The 15,761-nt window shown below is 37.9% G+C and overlaps 1 protein-coding gene across 1 annotated transcript; it reads left to right on the top strand.

The window, feature by feature from the left end:
• Positions 1-3,088: 3,088 nt before the first annotated feature.
• LOC117299341 lies at positions 3,089-13,484 on the top strand. The gene is made up of 8 exons (XM_033782863.1): positions 3,089-3,213; positions 9,320-9,388; positions 10,608-10,658; positions 11,524-11,568; positions 11,898-11,954; positions 12,831-12,863; positions 13,223-13,285; positions 13,440-13,484. The coding sequence occupies exons 2-8, from the start codon at positions 9,325-9,327 to the stop codon at positions 13,448-13,450; spliced, it is 324 nt and encodes a 107-aa protein (XP_033638754.1). The 5' UTR covers positions 3,089-3,213; positions 9,320-9,324; the 3' UTR covers positions 13,451-13,484.
• Positions 13,485-15,761: the final 2,277 nt, after the last annotated feature.

The following is a 15,761-nucleotide window of genomic DNA, read 5'->3' on the forward strand; positions in this document are numbered from 1 at the left end:
ATGAAAATCATGGCACACAGAAGGTATTCATGATTGTCTGAAACTATTCACCTCTTGTGTTGCAGTTACAAACACCGCGTCAAAACATTTAAAGGTACTAGACAGTGGACACGTTTGGTAAGTGTCAAAGACCAGTAGTCTCACTTGGTGTATCCCAACAAATGCATAAAATAACAAACCTGTGAAAATTTGAGCTAAATTGGTCGTCGAAGTTGCAAGATAATAACGGAAGAAAAAACACCCTTGTTGCATTACTTTGTGTGCTTTCAGACGTATATTTAAAGTCTTCAGCTGAAGTATTTTATAACTTGAGTGATAAATTACCTCTTTTTTAAAAACTACGTTACAGCTCTCCATTGCTCGTTTCCAAAAAGTGTTAATGTATACAGTTATTTTGAGTAATCACCAATAGTGTCCAGTGCCATGCCGCTCAAAGTATGGCTCCATAAGTATTCTGTATTTGTTTTTGTATCATTCTTTTTTTTACCAAGAAATGTATGTGTAGTCTTTTAAAGTATTATACTGTTAATTAACGAAAACAAATTATCCCTCCGTTTTGGTGCTGTTGTTGTGGACGTTGTGAGTAATAAATAAATAAAATAATAAGAAAAATAAACACAAAAAGAGTTGAAAAGGTAGGCTTTGTTTTGGGTTTTTGTTTATTCTTGTTTTTGTGTTTATATCAATGTCTCACAAGAAACGTGTTTAACGAACGCACCCTCTACTATGGGTGCGTTCGATTAGCTTCCCTGGGTCGACCACGCGGTACTCACTCGGGTGAGCCCCTGACAAGAGCTAATCGAACGATCACACTCGCCCTCTCGTGGTAACGTCAAGCACATCGGGTCACCCCCTAGTGACCAACTCCACAAGCAGTGCCCTGGGGACTGAACCGGTTGAGCCCCTGGAATGATGTCAAAGCTATTCGAACGCACCGGGAGCAGACCGGCGTCGACCCAGGGAAGCTAAACGAACGCACCCACAGTATCTGTTTTTTGATTGGTCCGAGGTTTGTCAGCTGCACCCACATCAGCTCGAACCAATAAAAACACAGTATGGAAAGCTCATGTCACTGCACGTTTTTCCACTGACATCATTGTATCCATTGAAATCACTGATTCTGAAAGAAAATGTGTTTATCCTTGCGGGTAAAGACAGGGGCCCAGTCTAGCTACACGGCAGCTAACGTTTAGATCAGCTGGCGTCAATGTGTTAGATCTGATGTAACTCAGGGTGCATAAACACACTGTGCTGGCTTCCTTACGCGTTGACTTTCCATATTAACGAACCAAACAACAGAACACCCGAAATTACTCTCTTCTTTATCCCAGTCTCTTCTGTATCCCAGTTTGGTTCCTAATTATAATTAACCCAAAGCGGCATTGTTAAAACTATACCGCTCTGGGTTCTAAATCTCAGTACAGGCCAAATGGAATTGCGTTGAGAAAATAACAAATCATAAAGATTCTGAATACTGACGGATTCTAAAATGGTCGAAAACTTGACATATGGACCTAATAAAATCTGTGCAGAAGCCCCTGCTTGGTGCTCCAGTGGTAAGACATAATATGCTTAAAGGAACACGTTGCCTTGGATCTGTCGAGTTGGTCTTTGACAATCGTTCTGTAACCGTTTGTTGTAAAATGTATATGGTTAGAAAGATATTGTAAAAGTAGAATACAATGATCTACACAAATATGCCTCGAAATTGCACGGTTTTCTTTTTACCCTGTCGACTAACACAGTCGGCCATTTATGGGAGTCAAAATTTTGACTCCCATAAATGGCCGACCGTAATTGTTCGCGACGTAAAAGGAAAACCGTGCAATTTCGAGTGATACTTGTGTGGATCATTATATTCTACTTTTAAAACATCTTTCTAACCATATGCATTTCATAACAAACGGTTTCAAACGCTTTTAATAGACCAACTCGTCCGATCCAAGGCAACGTGTTCCTTTAAGCAATCTAAGGGTCTCCAGTTCGAATCCTACCTGAGTAATTTTCATGTTGTCCACAGCCCTTTGGAAAGCACTCGGTATACAGTGCTTAAAACACATTAGTGTGATGGTCAATAACCAAATTATAATTCTTATACCCGATGAAAAATTATGATTTATTAAATACCAACACGTACGCGATTTTGTTATGCATCAACAACATTGAGCAACATGATTGATTCCCTTATATTTGTGTCTGTTTGTGCCCCTGACAATACAGTATTTCACTTGCTAGTTTTGTCTGGCTTCAAGCAATTGTGGCACTCAGTTGCAACCCGTAAATAACAAGCCTCGCCTGGGGCAGCCTTTTCACAAATTCACTAAATAGAGTACAACAAATCTGAATATGACCTCACCTACATTCAGCAATTTAATCTCGTCTGAAAATTCGTCTTTTGTTGAGTAAAAAACGGGGGCTAAAAAGAAGTGTAAGAAAAATTCAACCAATAAATTGTTTTATTAAAAAAACATAGCCTACCTTTTCCAGGACATTTTTGTTTGCTTAGTCAATAAAGATAATTTTTTAAATACCGAATGGAACTTATAAAGCCCGACTTAGAGCAGTTAGTTGTCCTTAAATTGTTATTGACGTTATTTAAATTGTTTTTTGCTGCAACAAAAGAGGTGAATAGTACGGAAGCGTATTGCCGCCACATGAAAAAAACATTCTCTCTAGCCGTGTACGTATCGTGTACGTACACGATAAGCGCAAACTTATCATGTGTGTACGTACACTATTAGTTATAGTGTACGCACACGATATATCCAAACTTGTTTGCACTTACACAATAAGTTTGGACGCGGTAAGTTTGGATTTATCGTGTACGTACACAATAACTTAACGTGTACATACGTACGTACATAATAAGTCTACATAAGAGAGAGAAAAAAATTATTCATATGGCAGCAATACGGTTCCGTAGAATAGTTTCAAACAATCATGAATAACTTCTTTGTGCCTAGATGTTTATTCTCTAAATAGTGTACACAGAATCTGCACAGTATTATGACCTCACCTACATTTAACCCTTTATTGTCGTCTGAAATTCGTCTTTTGTTGAGCCAAAAAAACGGGCCTAATAAGTAGACCCCTGCAGTAGCTGAAGCACAGTTGAAGGTGTGGCTCTCCACGGTAAGAACTGAAACTACAGAGCTCTGACGATACTGTTCGAATCCGTCATCTTAGAACTCAAGCGAAGAAGTTATTACAAAGGTAGGAAGTCATCTTAATTTAAATGTGGAAACCGACAGTCTTTAAATGTTTAGATTTACAAACTTTGATTATACAATTCACTTATGAATTATTATGGTTTTTAGACCATTGAAATTGAATCATCATTCAAACATGACAAAAATGAAGAGTAATGAAACATGGTTTATAAACCATGAAAAATTAAGCACATGCAAAACATTAAACCCTAAACTTTGCATCTTAAAGGATCTATGTAACTTTTGTAGGACAAAAAAACACAATGTCCACATATTTACACTAAATTTAACTTACACAGTTTGAAGATAATGATAGTAGAAAGCTTCCCCTCATGAGACGAAAATTATTTTAATCATTTACAAACATATTTTCATGACATTGTTCTACTCATTTCTCAAAAACTACAGCACCTCAGTAAGTAAGATTTGAAGGGAAGCTTTACACTGTCATTATCTTCAAACCCTGTAAGTTTAATGTAAATCTATGGACATTTTGAAAAAGTACTGAAATCCTTTAAAAACATGGCCTATAATCATGCACATTTAATTCATCATAAACCATTTATCGATGAAATCAATGGACCGATCCGGCCTATCAATCAAACTGTGCGCGTTCACCCATTTGACCAATCACAGCAATGATTGTTGTCGGACAAACTCGGTCATGCGCGTACATTTGGCACGCGCGGCGGAATCGTGCAGAATGTCATTGGGAGTGCTCGTACACGTGTCTTGCTCACGTGCGCGGTGGGCGGAGCTTAGTGGAAAGCCGGAACGGTCCATAGACCTTATTGAAGATAGCAAAAATCCGACGTCCCGCAAAGGATTGTGGGAAATATTTTGCACCTCCAGTTATACGGTCGTCCGTATAATGTGTTCCACAAAGTTTTTTTGTAAACAATAAGTTTGTAAACATTGACATTGTTTGTGGTGGACGGTCATGCTTCTGTGGCGGAAGACAGTTTCACCCACGAATGGGTGTACCTCCATGCTTTATTTATCCATGTCAGATGTGTATTATTAATATAAAAAACTACGACAATAATGCCATCGGAGTGCTTTGCGACTCAACGGAAGAACGAGGGACTGTACATGTACGTACATACGTAGGCATGTTCTTTTGACTTTGAATGAACACAAAATAGTTTAATAAAATATCAATAAAATATCAATAAAATATCAGTAATACATGCACAAAACAAAGCACAAAGTATGTAATTATATGTGCACAGAATCATGTTCGTACAATACGTGTACATCAAACTTGTATAAACTGAACCCTTGATAAAAAAATGTTTATGCTAGGACTACTTGTAAGTTCTAGAAACTAGAAGTATGCTAGGACCTACACCAGAACCTTGTCGTACTTGTCATGTCATGATCTACGGTATAACCATGGAGGTAGAAATAGATTCATATTAATAAATATAAGTACAAACCACAATTACTCACTTTTGGTCACTTTAATTTTGAAACATATCAGTGGTAGACCTAAAAAGTTGATGGTGTGAGAAATAAAGAAAAAGTATCATCTGCCACATAAAGTTTTAAAAATGTACAACTACCATGTATGATTGAAAGCTATTCTATTTACGTTCACGTCATTGCTGATTAGTGGGCATACAATTACAGATACAATCGAATCAAGACAATGTAACCATTGATGGGCTTTATCCATAGAGCTATATATAGACTCTAGTCTAGACCAGGAATAAGAAATGATTGTATTTTTTGTAAAACAGTCGTGATAGTCCTCGATCATCATGACCTTGGCAATGTTTCTCTGTTTTGTAACAGAAAAAAAATGTCTTACTTTTGTCATGGAGGTCCTCCATGCTTTTGTCGAAGTATTTATCAGCACAAACCGGAGTCACTGGTGGGAAGTTTTGGTTGTTATTTCCGATCCCTCGAGGGTGATTGATGGTTGCGGGAGGGTCACTGATCCGTGTTGCAACTTCTCGCCATTGACCTTGTCAATGTCAGTCTTCCGACGCCCTAAAAAAAACAGTAATTTTATCGCGAAAAAATGTCGCCTTTGGAGTTTGTCTTTAACTACTGTGTCTTGGCACACTCACTTTAGCTAAAGATTACCTTAATTCGTCTATGCCAGAACTATTTATTCTATCAAGCAGCTCTTTCTCGGTCACTCCTGCCACATCCATTTTGCAAACCGATCGTTCGTGTACGAACGTTGAACGTTGTTTACTTTTTTGAGCGAGGTGCCAAATTTTTCCCACAGTCCTTTGCGCGCACATGCGCAGTTGTTCAAAATTGCTATCTTAAATAAGGTCTATAGACCCTTCCCATGAAATATTAGTCTGGTTCTCTGACCAAAGATTCCTTGACGTCTCTTGTTAAAAATCTTAGGTCAGGTACATAGAGTTATATATAAGAACTAGAGGGCGTGATGCTGCGTACACAAACGCCATAGACCTTATCGCAAATACCAATGCGCACGCGCAGACTGTTGAATGAGGTGCATTGTGGGATATATATGGATCAAATTTGGATACCAGCAAGACCACAATGCACCTAATTCCTAGCTTTACGCGCGCGCCCCGGTATTTGCGAAAAGGTCTATGGGACCGCAAGATGACAAGCGCGTCATTCTGCACGCGCGTTGAATATGAAATACACGTTTGAGGTTTTTTTTTATTGAACGCTCACGCGATGCTGTTTGTTCAACTTACAAAATGGCCGCACAAACACACGCTGTGAGATAGCTGTTTTGTCAACTTAGAAAATGGCCGCCTGCTTGCATACCGGGGCGCGTATATAGGCCAGTGCGCGCTCTAGTTCTTATATATAACTCTATGGTCAGGTATCACCCACGGTTAAAAATAGAGCATGACGCAACTTGTCAGGGTCGGGGCTCATCTCCAGGGAAACCATGTCTGCACGTATATACTAGTTGCGATAACGTAACCCTCCTCCCAACGGCCGACAGGCCGGAGGGTTACGAGATTATTTTGATCGTCAATTGATGACAATCTGGTTCAACACGTATAATTTCGACAGCTAGTCACCAGATTTTGCCCCATTTTTACCACTTTAAAAAATCATGAAATTTATTCCTCAATCAATGTCTAATTGACTCAAGTCAAAACACCTTTGAAAAAATATTTTTGAAGAAAATGGACAAAAACTTACCAGATCCCGGAGCGATTTCCCAGGTTTATATATTTTGAACTTGTCGCATCGCTTTGCAAACGCTTTATTTAGGCACAACGCCTGCATTGGCAATAACTGGCATAAACACTCCTGGATCTACGGCCGACAGGACAGACATTACGAGTCCGTACCGAACATGAACGTTACTGTCCGAATGTTGACGACAACACGTTCGGAACATTTCGGATAACTTCGAAAGAGGAGGTATTCCTCCTTTTTGGTCACGTGATTTTGGGTGATACCGGACCCTAAATTCGACAGAGCCTGGTCGGAGATTTTGGGGTCTGGGAACCAGACTAATGAAATATGTAAATTGCACATAGCGCGTGCGCACTAACGTTTTGGTTGGCAACATGGGGGAACATCGCGCTGTTTTGTACACGGCTATTGGGTGCGTGAAGCAGAAGCGATTGCGCGTCTGCTTAGTGCACAACTCTATGGCGTTTGCCAACCAACTGGGTCTGTACGCATGCGTGAATGTGATTAGCATATTTCATGGGAAGGGTCCATTGTCATATAGTATAAACTACAATTCATAAATACCTAAGACAATTTATCCATTCTGATTGGTCTAAAGGGCATCACAAGGTGTTGTTTGAACGGATGATATAACACCAGTAAAAAGTGTTAAAACATGGGCGTGACACGTGCGCTTGCACCTGTGCGTATAAGACAGTTTCTTCATTCCTATTGGTCGAGAGCAAACAGTTGGGCCACATCACGCGATACGCGGTACGCCCACATCATTCACTTATAATGAGTTGTTTACCCGATCGGGCCGAGGGCCTAACCATTTCATAGCTGGAGGGGTGTTGTGTTGAAAGAAATCATTGAATAATTATAATGTTTGCATTTATTTTACCTTTTGACCAAAAGTGTTGATGTTTTTGACCGAAAAGGTATTTATGAATGGGAATCAAAGTGTGTTGAATCGGTTTTCAACTAGTGGGGCTTGGTTCTTGATGATTTACCTCGACTTTGTCTCGGTAAAATTATCAAAGACAGGCCTCGGCACGGGTTTAAACCACTAGTTGAAAACCTCTTCACCACACATTGATTCCCTTATTTCAAAACTTTGATTGCATAGTAAGAAACCATTAAGAAAATTTCAGCCGTTTCTATGGTTTACATTTAATTGTTACAAACCATGGTAAAAACATGTGTAAAATTTTTTTTCAAATAGATTTAAAAAAATGGCCAGATATGATACTATCCGATATAGAGAACCTGGGCTCGATTTCACAAAGCAATAAAATCCATCGTAAGACAAATTTTCAGTACCACCATAGTGATTTGCATTGTGACATCACACTTTACTAAGCAACTACGACTGATTTGCAGTTGCGATCAATTTTAGCTCTTTGTGAAATCGGCCCCTGAAATGTTATTGAAATAATGGTAACCAGTTTTCCAATCTACTCCACGGCAGTATAATGTATAAAATCATGTCTGCATTTAAGTTCGTGCTCTATAGATCTGTTGTACACATTACTTGACTTCAAATAGTGCAACAACAGCTTACATTGACTTTTTTTTGTATTGTTCAACTCGGATATATGGATACTTCAATTGTCACATCCCTTCATCGAAATTGGTTTTCAGTGACGTCATGTCTTCGTCTGGATATGCATTTGTATTTATGTTCCGGATCATTAAATCAGGGTTAAAAAAAGGTTCACAATAAAAATTATTGTATTATGACAGGATAAATCAATCATCGAACTGTAGCGTGTGACCTGATAACAGCAGAGCCGATTCCATGACTTGCCATAGACACGATAACAGTTCAATCGATACAACAATTCATTACATCTGACTTGCTTGAATCACAGAGGTTTAGGTTGTATAGAACCATTATGATATCGTCGCTCGCCATTACCGAGACTGGTCCCCTGTTTTTAGCAACACTGATAATGACTGGTATTGGGTTTACAGAACCAGTGATTTCATTGGATACAGTTATTTAATATACTTTCCATATCTGTGTTTTGGTTGGTTGGAGGTGATGTGTGGATGCAGCTGACAAACGTCACCTCGGACCAATCAGCACACAGATGGAAAGGTTACCTTTGATTGTCTGCACCAACTTCGCGTGTATAATGTACAGGTTGACTCTTTCAAACCATTTCGAAATCTTGTCTAAGTTTACTTTAAAAATGTAATTCCATGCTAATCTCTTGAATTAAACGGGAATAATAATGGCCTTATTTGCTGTCTCACATCCGTTTTAAAAGTCCCAAATGTGCACTTCCAAATAATCTTGCTACATATAAATAGGTTTTTCTTAACATATACATATTTATTTTGTTCTTAATATTTATTATATTTTCCAAAGTTTATCTTTACTGTTTTTAAATGTTTGTTAAAGATTCTACTCCTATTTTAAGATTGGATTGATAGGCTTTCGAGTCACAGTGGTTAGGTTCACTTTTATTAATCCTGTCCATCTTAGAATGGGTTTGTCCTGTCTGTTTGTATAATATTGTCTTGCTTGATTGCCAGTGCTCTGTCTCATTCAATCATTGGTTTACAATTGTTCTAGATGTCATAAGTTTACATTCGTTGTTTCTTATACTGTTATATTTCTTTAGTACGGTAATATTGTATCTTGTACTGTTTGTTGAAATCTTGGCCGAATAAATAATAATAATAATAATAATACCGTCCATAGGCTGGGGAACCGGACTAATAGATTTTGCAATTTTGTTTACAATTCACTTTCGTATCACTTGTGTATGTACTATCCATTTGGTATAAAACATCCATACAATTCATTTTGAATCACTATGATTTCTGCAAAAGTGAATAAACTTTTTTGTATGATTCGAAATCTTTCAACATTCTTTGATGAAGAAAAAGAACCTCACATTGAATATTAACTCAGACACCTAATTTTGTTAGATAAATAACCTAATTTTTCTTCTTCGATTTATAAACAGAGACCATGAAGGGCTATACTCTCCTAGCGTTGATTGTTGTGTTCAGCTGTGTGTCAGCATACCAAGATGGTAAATGCAAATAAATCATTCTCAGATGAGTGTCATTGTGTTTTGTTTATGATTTGAAATAATGATTTCATGTCACTTTTACCAACACGTAAAAGCTCACATTGAGAGGAACGTTCCATCTTTCATTAAATCACGGTATTATTCTCTCCATGAATCGCATGAATTAGAACAACTTGATACATTGTTTGATATCAAATCCAAATTGATATTCTGTCATTAAGATTGCTGCAGCCGATTTTAAGAAACGCTATAATTAATCCTATCTCGAGTTAGGAAGAGGAAGGAAGGAGTGGTGTACTACAAAACATGTTAATTAGTGTCTCTACATACTAACTGAGAACAACTAGACTAGATGGTGTTTATTACAATCAAATCGTTGAATTAATTGATTTCAACAGAAGACGTGGATGGGTGTGCCTTTAACACTAACGACTTTTGAAACTCCATTAAGTACGAGTTTCTTTTGAAAAGGGTATGCCTGTTTTGGTGTTGCTTTTTGAAAAGAAACGCATTCAAAGCTGTGCAGTGATTAACACCATGTCACATTTCCTTTTAAGGGCAAAGAACAAATCAAATTTAACACCATAGTGTTTCACATTTCCTTTTAAGGGCATAGCAAAAAATCAAATTTAACACCAGAGTGTTTCGCCATGCAAGGATAAGGAAACTGTCATCTCGAGGTTGTACCTCAAACTTACCATTGCACTGTGGCACCAAAAACTGTATTGACAAAAGGAACTTGCGAAGTGGGTATTGAGAAACGCAGACCCCCAGAACAGAGAGGGCATGACCAGTGTGACACAACAGGTGTCACAATAATCTTGGATTAGTAACTAAAAATCGGGACTAAAGGTTCATCTTGTGAAAACCAGTGTCTGGATCAGCTTGACCCAGATGACTTGGGACCCGTGACCCGGTTCAGTATTCAGTTCTCACATTTGCCTTCTTTTGACAACATTAAATCAAGACAAACAACAGTTTGCCCCCCCCCCCAATAAAAACAAATCAATAAATTAATGAATAAATTAATAAATAAAATTAAAGGTCGTGCAAAAGTCGGAGTGTAAGCGCATCTGATTCCTTCGATAAGCTGCAGCAAATTTCCTGAACCAATATTTTGGAAAACTGGAAAACCTTCGAAAAGCTGCGCCAATATTTTCAAGGGAAAAAACGTGAACACCTACAGAAAATGTTTGTTTCTTTTCGTTTGTATTGTCAGATGAGGTCGCCCTTTTGGAGCGCCTTCTGGACTTGAAGAGGTCTCAAAATCGTGAGTTTTACTTTTAATCAATATGTGGCAAGAATAGTGGGAAGAAACGTGTTCAACTGATGATGTTGTTAAAACTGTCATTTTGTGTGGACACAGCTACTATTGATCAAAACTAAAAAGAAAATATGTACAATTTTGTTTACCAACTTTAACAACGAAACTGGAGGTATATAGGAAACGTTTATTAATAAAAACCCAATACACATTCGCTATTCCCATTGGTGGATGGCGCGTCACATGGGGATGTCTAATTAATAAAGACCAGCTAGGGCTGTTTATAACCGGTTATTACTACGCGAACAAGACTGTGTTATTCTGACTCAGATTCGGGGTCAAAGTGACCCAGAAGTAGTAAAAGGATTTGGGTACTTTTTAAAAATGTCCATAGATTTACATTAAACTTACAAGGTTTGAAGATAATGATAGTGGAAAGCTTCCCTTCAAATATTACTTACTGAGGTGCTGCAGTTTTTAAGAAATGAGTAAAACAATATCATGAAAATACGTTTGTAAATGCTTAAAATAATTTTGGTCTCATGAGACGAAAATTATTTTCATGACATTGTTTTACTCATTTCCCAAAAACTACAACACATCAGCACGTAATATTTTCAGGGAAGCTTTGTACTATCATTATCTTCAAACTGTGTTAGTTTCGTGTCAATCTGTTGACATTGTGTTTTTTGTCCTACAAAAAGTACATACACCCTTTAAGGCACACGGTACCCATGCAGAATACGGGACAATTCTTTTTTTTTTTGGGGGGGGGGGATTTTAGAGTGTGTGGTTTTTTGCGTTAAAGAATAACGAATTTAACCACTATCAAACCAACATCTGTTCTGGATTTATCTTTTGTTGTTTTTAGTTCATTTTGAGGAGGCCCTGGAAGAAAGAAAACTTGAAGAAAAGAGTAAGTTTGAACCTTTTTTCATTCTTTATTTTCTTTTACAGTCCAATTATGTCATCGATACACTTCGATAATTTCTGTCACATGGTATAAAATTGTGATTTGTTTTCTCCAGAGTAAAACATTGGTTGAGACGTAATGTTTGATTCCTAAAACGATGCAATGAATTAGTTTCTAGACGAGCAGTAGACTTGACTGCAATCGTTTTGTATCCAGGCCGCCTTAGTACGATAAAGCACTTCATGATGAATGTGTTGATTTAGTTTCCATTTTGCAATTCATAATCTCAGGTCACTAATAATTACTTCTGCATTGATCTTTTCTACCTTCAGATGAACCGACACTTCGGGAGCTTCTCCGTAATGTTGAGAGTCTGTTGAATAAACGCAGTAAGTATTCTAAAGAAACCAATGTAACTCAACAACATGAAACAAAGACAACAATTCTATAGTGGATTTACGAAAAGATCAAATCATAATTATTAAACTGCAACATATACTTATTTTACTAGCTAAGGTTATGTCTTTCCTAACAAAAATTACATGCCACCAAAAACTCTGTTTTGAAAGTGAAATTTGTGCCGTCCGAATTGGCGACTTCGGCTACAGCTACGGCTAGATCAGCGCGTCTGTCAGTGTTGAAGAATAGCAGACGCGCGCGCCCTAGCCGTAGCTGTAGCCGAAGTCGCCAATAGGAGACTTTCCAACGCTAGGTGGCAGCAGACATACCGGGTGAATTTCCATTGTTTACGTAGTTCTGAACTATCGTCCCAGAAAGTCTCCCATTCGGACACGGCCATAGCTGTTTTGCCGCCTGCGCACATACCGGGGCGCGTATATAGGCCAGTGCGCCCTCTAGTTATTATAATATAACTCTATATGATCTCATCATATACTTCTGAGCGTGCGCACATTTCTGAGAACAATAGAATACATTGTCAGTCTGCTGCCACCAACCGCCCTGACAAAGTTCAATTAAAAACAGAATTTTACAAGCAATGATAATATTTTCGTTACTCAATTTTGTCCTTTTACATAATTGGAGTGATCTTTCAATACAAATGTTTATAGCTAACAGGTCAATTAAATCGTACGGGGTTACTGTATCAATGTACACCTTGCATTCAAACCACACACAACTAAAAACAATAACAACAAAGAATAAATAAACAAACAAACAAACAAACAAACAATCAGCATCAAGCAAACAATCAACAACTAATGTAACGCCATTTGATTATGTTTTCTTTTTGTCCTTTTATTCAGCACACACGCAAGAAGGAGCTTTTGCTGAACAAAGTAAGAATTCAATTATCATTCAATTTACACAATGTTTATTATTTAGAATGCCATAAAGGTTTTGAAAAGTTGAGTTGACTAAAAGAAAAAAGGGTTTCACATCTTGGTGCACGTTGTTTTTAATTATAACTTCACGGGGATTTCGTTTTTGATGTGAGTCCAATACTTCAAATTCTTGTCGCTGTTTTTAATTATTGGCTAATACACCAATTTATTATATTCTTTTATTGTATAAAAAATATAAAAAATAAAAATAAAAAATACCGTGACGTCATTAATATGCACACGTACGCACGCATTTACTCATTCATCTTAAAGAACTCTGACCTATGTTGTGTTTTTCTACTTTTCCTACACAGGACGTGGATGTGGCTCATGCCGTTCAAATGAGTATTGTGACGGGGGCCGATGCGTACCTCATGGTAACAACAATTCCATACTTAGTTTCGATAAATTCACAAAAATTACATAAGTGTTATGAGTACAACAAGTGTCTTTTGCGAATAGTAAATCAACAATTATTGTTATTTTTGTTTGTCGAAAAAAATTAGAAATGTTTTACTTGTCTATCCACAGCGGAGGACTAAATTGATGTGATGGACTGTTGAAGACAACGAGGAACTGACAAGCATCATTTACACTCACAGAACATTATTCAACCTACCGTTATCGAAGCATGTGGATTGACCTACTTTTAAAATGGTAGAATAATTAATGTTGGAGTTTTGCAAATTTCGCTTAATGTTCCTGCTCATCTTACGATTAACGATAATGAATGAAAACAGTGATAAACACCTTAGACTTACATCATAATGTTGCTAAGCAGAAGATATTCATATTGTACAATCAAGTTTCTTTCATAATTCATTTAGTTCTACTTCCGATCCTGCCGTCGATTTCACAAAACTCTTCCTAACTTAAGACCAATCTAATGACTTAGGACGAGTCCCAACCCTGCACTGTGGCATGCAGACCTTAAGATTAATCCTAAGTTAGGACGAGTTACTCGTCCTAACTCGAGATAAGACGAGTCCTAACTCTTTGCGAAATCGACCCCTGAACTTTTAAAACAATGTGTTTTATCCTAATAAAGCCTTGTTTCATCGCTACCTTTAGATTGTTTTCTTTTTTAGTTGCCTGTTTTTGGTTGATTGCGCTATTTCTTTGTTTATTTTCTAATACGGTCACAGTTCCTTAGTTAATTGTTCGGTAATGTTGTTTATCTAAATTGTTAATTGTCTATGTAGTGGCGGTTTTGGGGGTCTGATATCTCTGGAAAAGGTTTTAAAACGTTGTTTCGTCAGTTTTAAATATAAAATGTAGACAAATAAAGCACAAAAAAAATAAAATAAAATTCGTTCAAGATGTATCCTTACATGATGGACACTATTGGTAATTTTCAAAGGCCAGTCTTCTTACTTGGTGTATTTTAACATATGCATAAAATTGGTCGTTAAAGTTGCGAGATAATAATGGAAGATAAAATACCCTTGTCACACGAAGTTGTGTGCTTTCAGATGCTTGATTTCGAGACCTCAAGATCTTATTCTGAGGTCTAGAATTAAAATTCAAATATTTTTGTAGATAATTACTTCTTTTTCGAAAACTACGTTACTTCAAAGGGAGCCGTTTCTCACAATGTGTTATACTAATAGCTCGCCATAACTTGTTACCAAGTAAGTTTGTATGCCAATAGTTATTTTGAGTAATTACCAACAGTGTCCACTGCCTTTAAAATTCGTGTTGAACCACATCAATGACCCATATTGTAGATGCGATTTTATTAATACACATATTAATGATAGATTTCATTGTTCGTTATAGAAAGGGCACTTTATATCAATCGAAAAGCTAAAATTGTAACTGAATTCACAACAGAACAACGGTGAAACTTAACTTAAGGCTATGAGAGCCAGTCTACATTAGGTTAAGGGTGATGGGGCCACACGTGGTTTGGATATTAATGCGCTCCGGCCTTCAATTTGTTTTTCTGCATCGTTTAGCATTGCCACTGTACTAGCGCTTTTCAATAGGGATTTTTGTCCTTTAAAATCGAATCAAAAAAGGGAATCCTTAAAATAAAAGTCAGGAATATTTTGGGGGATGTCAATCCTATGTTTGATATATTGTAATGTGCTGAGTGTCACATCACGCTGCGCCAGCTCCAGCCAAAATCCCCCAGCTTACACTCTTTTCCGAAGATCTCACTCCCTTTATCTCAACAAGTTATTAAATAAAGCTTGGTGAATTTTTTGGACCTCATACAATGAATGTTCAGCGCAAAGGCAAGAGAGGAGGAGTGAAAACAAGATCTAAATCCTCACCCCAGGCCTCACCTCCAACGGCGGCCATGATGTCTTCACTGGTACCCGAACATGGTGATGATGACAGTGAATCTGGACCCTGTCTGGTAGCTGACTCGCCGGGGAGCTCCACCCCACCGTACTCCTCATCTTCACCGGGTGCTAAAACTCCCAAAGAGTTGAAAAGCCACATCCAAACCTCAATCTCCGAGTTTCAAACACAGGTGAAGCGCACCCTGGATGGTCTCTTCAGTGATATGAAAAAACTTGAATCTGACCTAAACCAATCTATCGAGTTTCAAAGCTCCCGAATCGATGACATCCAAGCCCAAGTTGTTCCTCTAGTGAATGAAAATGCAGAACTTAAACATGAAATTATTCAGCTCTGGGATCAGACAGAGCAGATCATCAGCCTCATCAATCGTCAGGAGAGATTCACCCGGAGAAACAACTTCAGGATCGCCGGTATTCCTCTTACGGCTGGGGAAAACTGCGTACGTATCGTCGAAGAAGACGTCCTTTCCCGACACTTCGATATGCACGATGTTGCGGTTGAACGTGCCCACCGGGACGGACGCGCCCCTCATGGGAGATC

The sequence above is a fragment of the Asterias rubens genome, chromosome 14 (assembly GCF_902459465.1).
Source record: "Asterias rubens chromosome 14, eAstRub1.3, whole genome shotgun sequence".
In the NCBI taxonomy this organism is placed as follows: Eukaryota; Metazoa; Echinodermata; class Asteroidea; order Forcipulatida; family Asteriidae; genus Asterias; species Asterias rubens.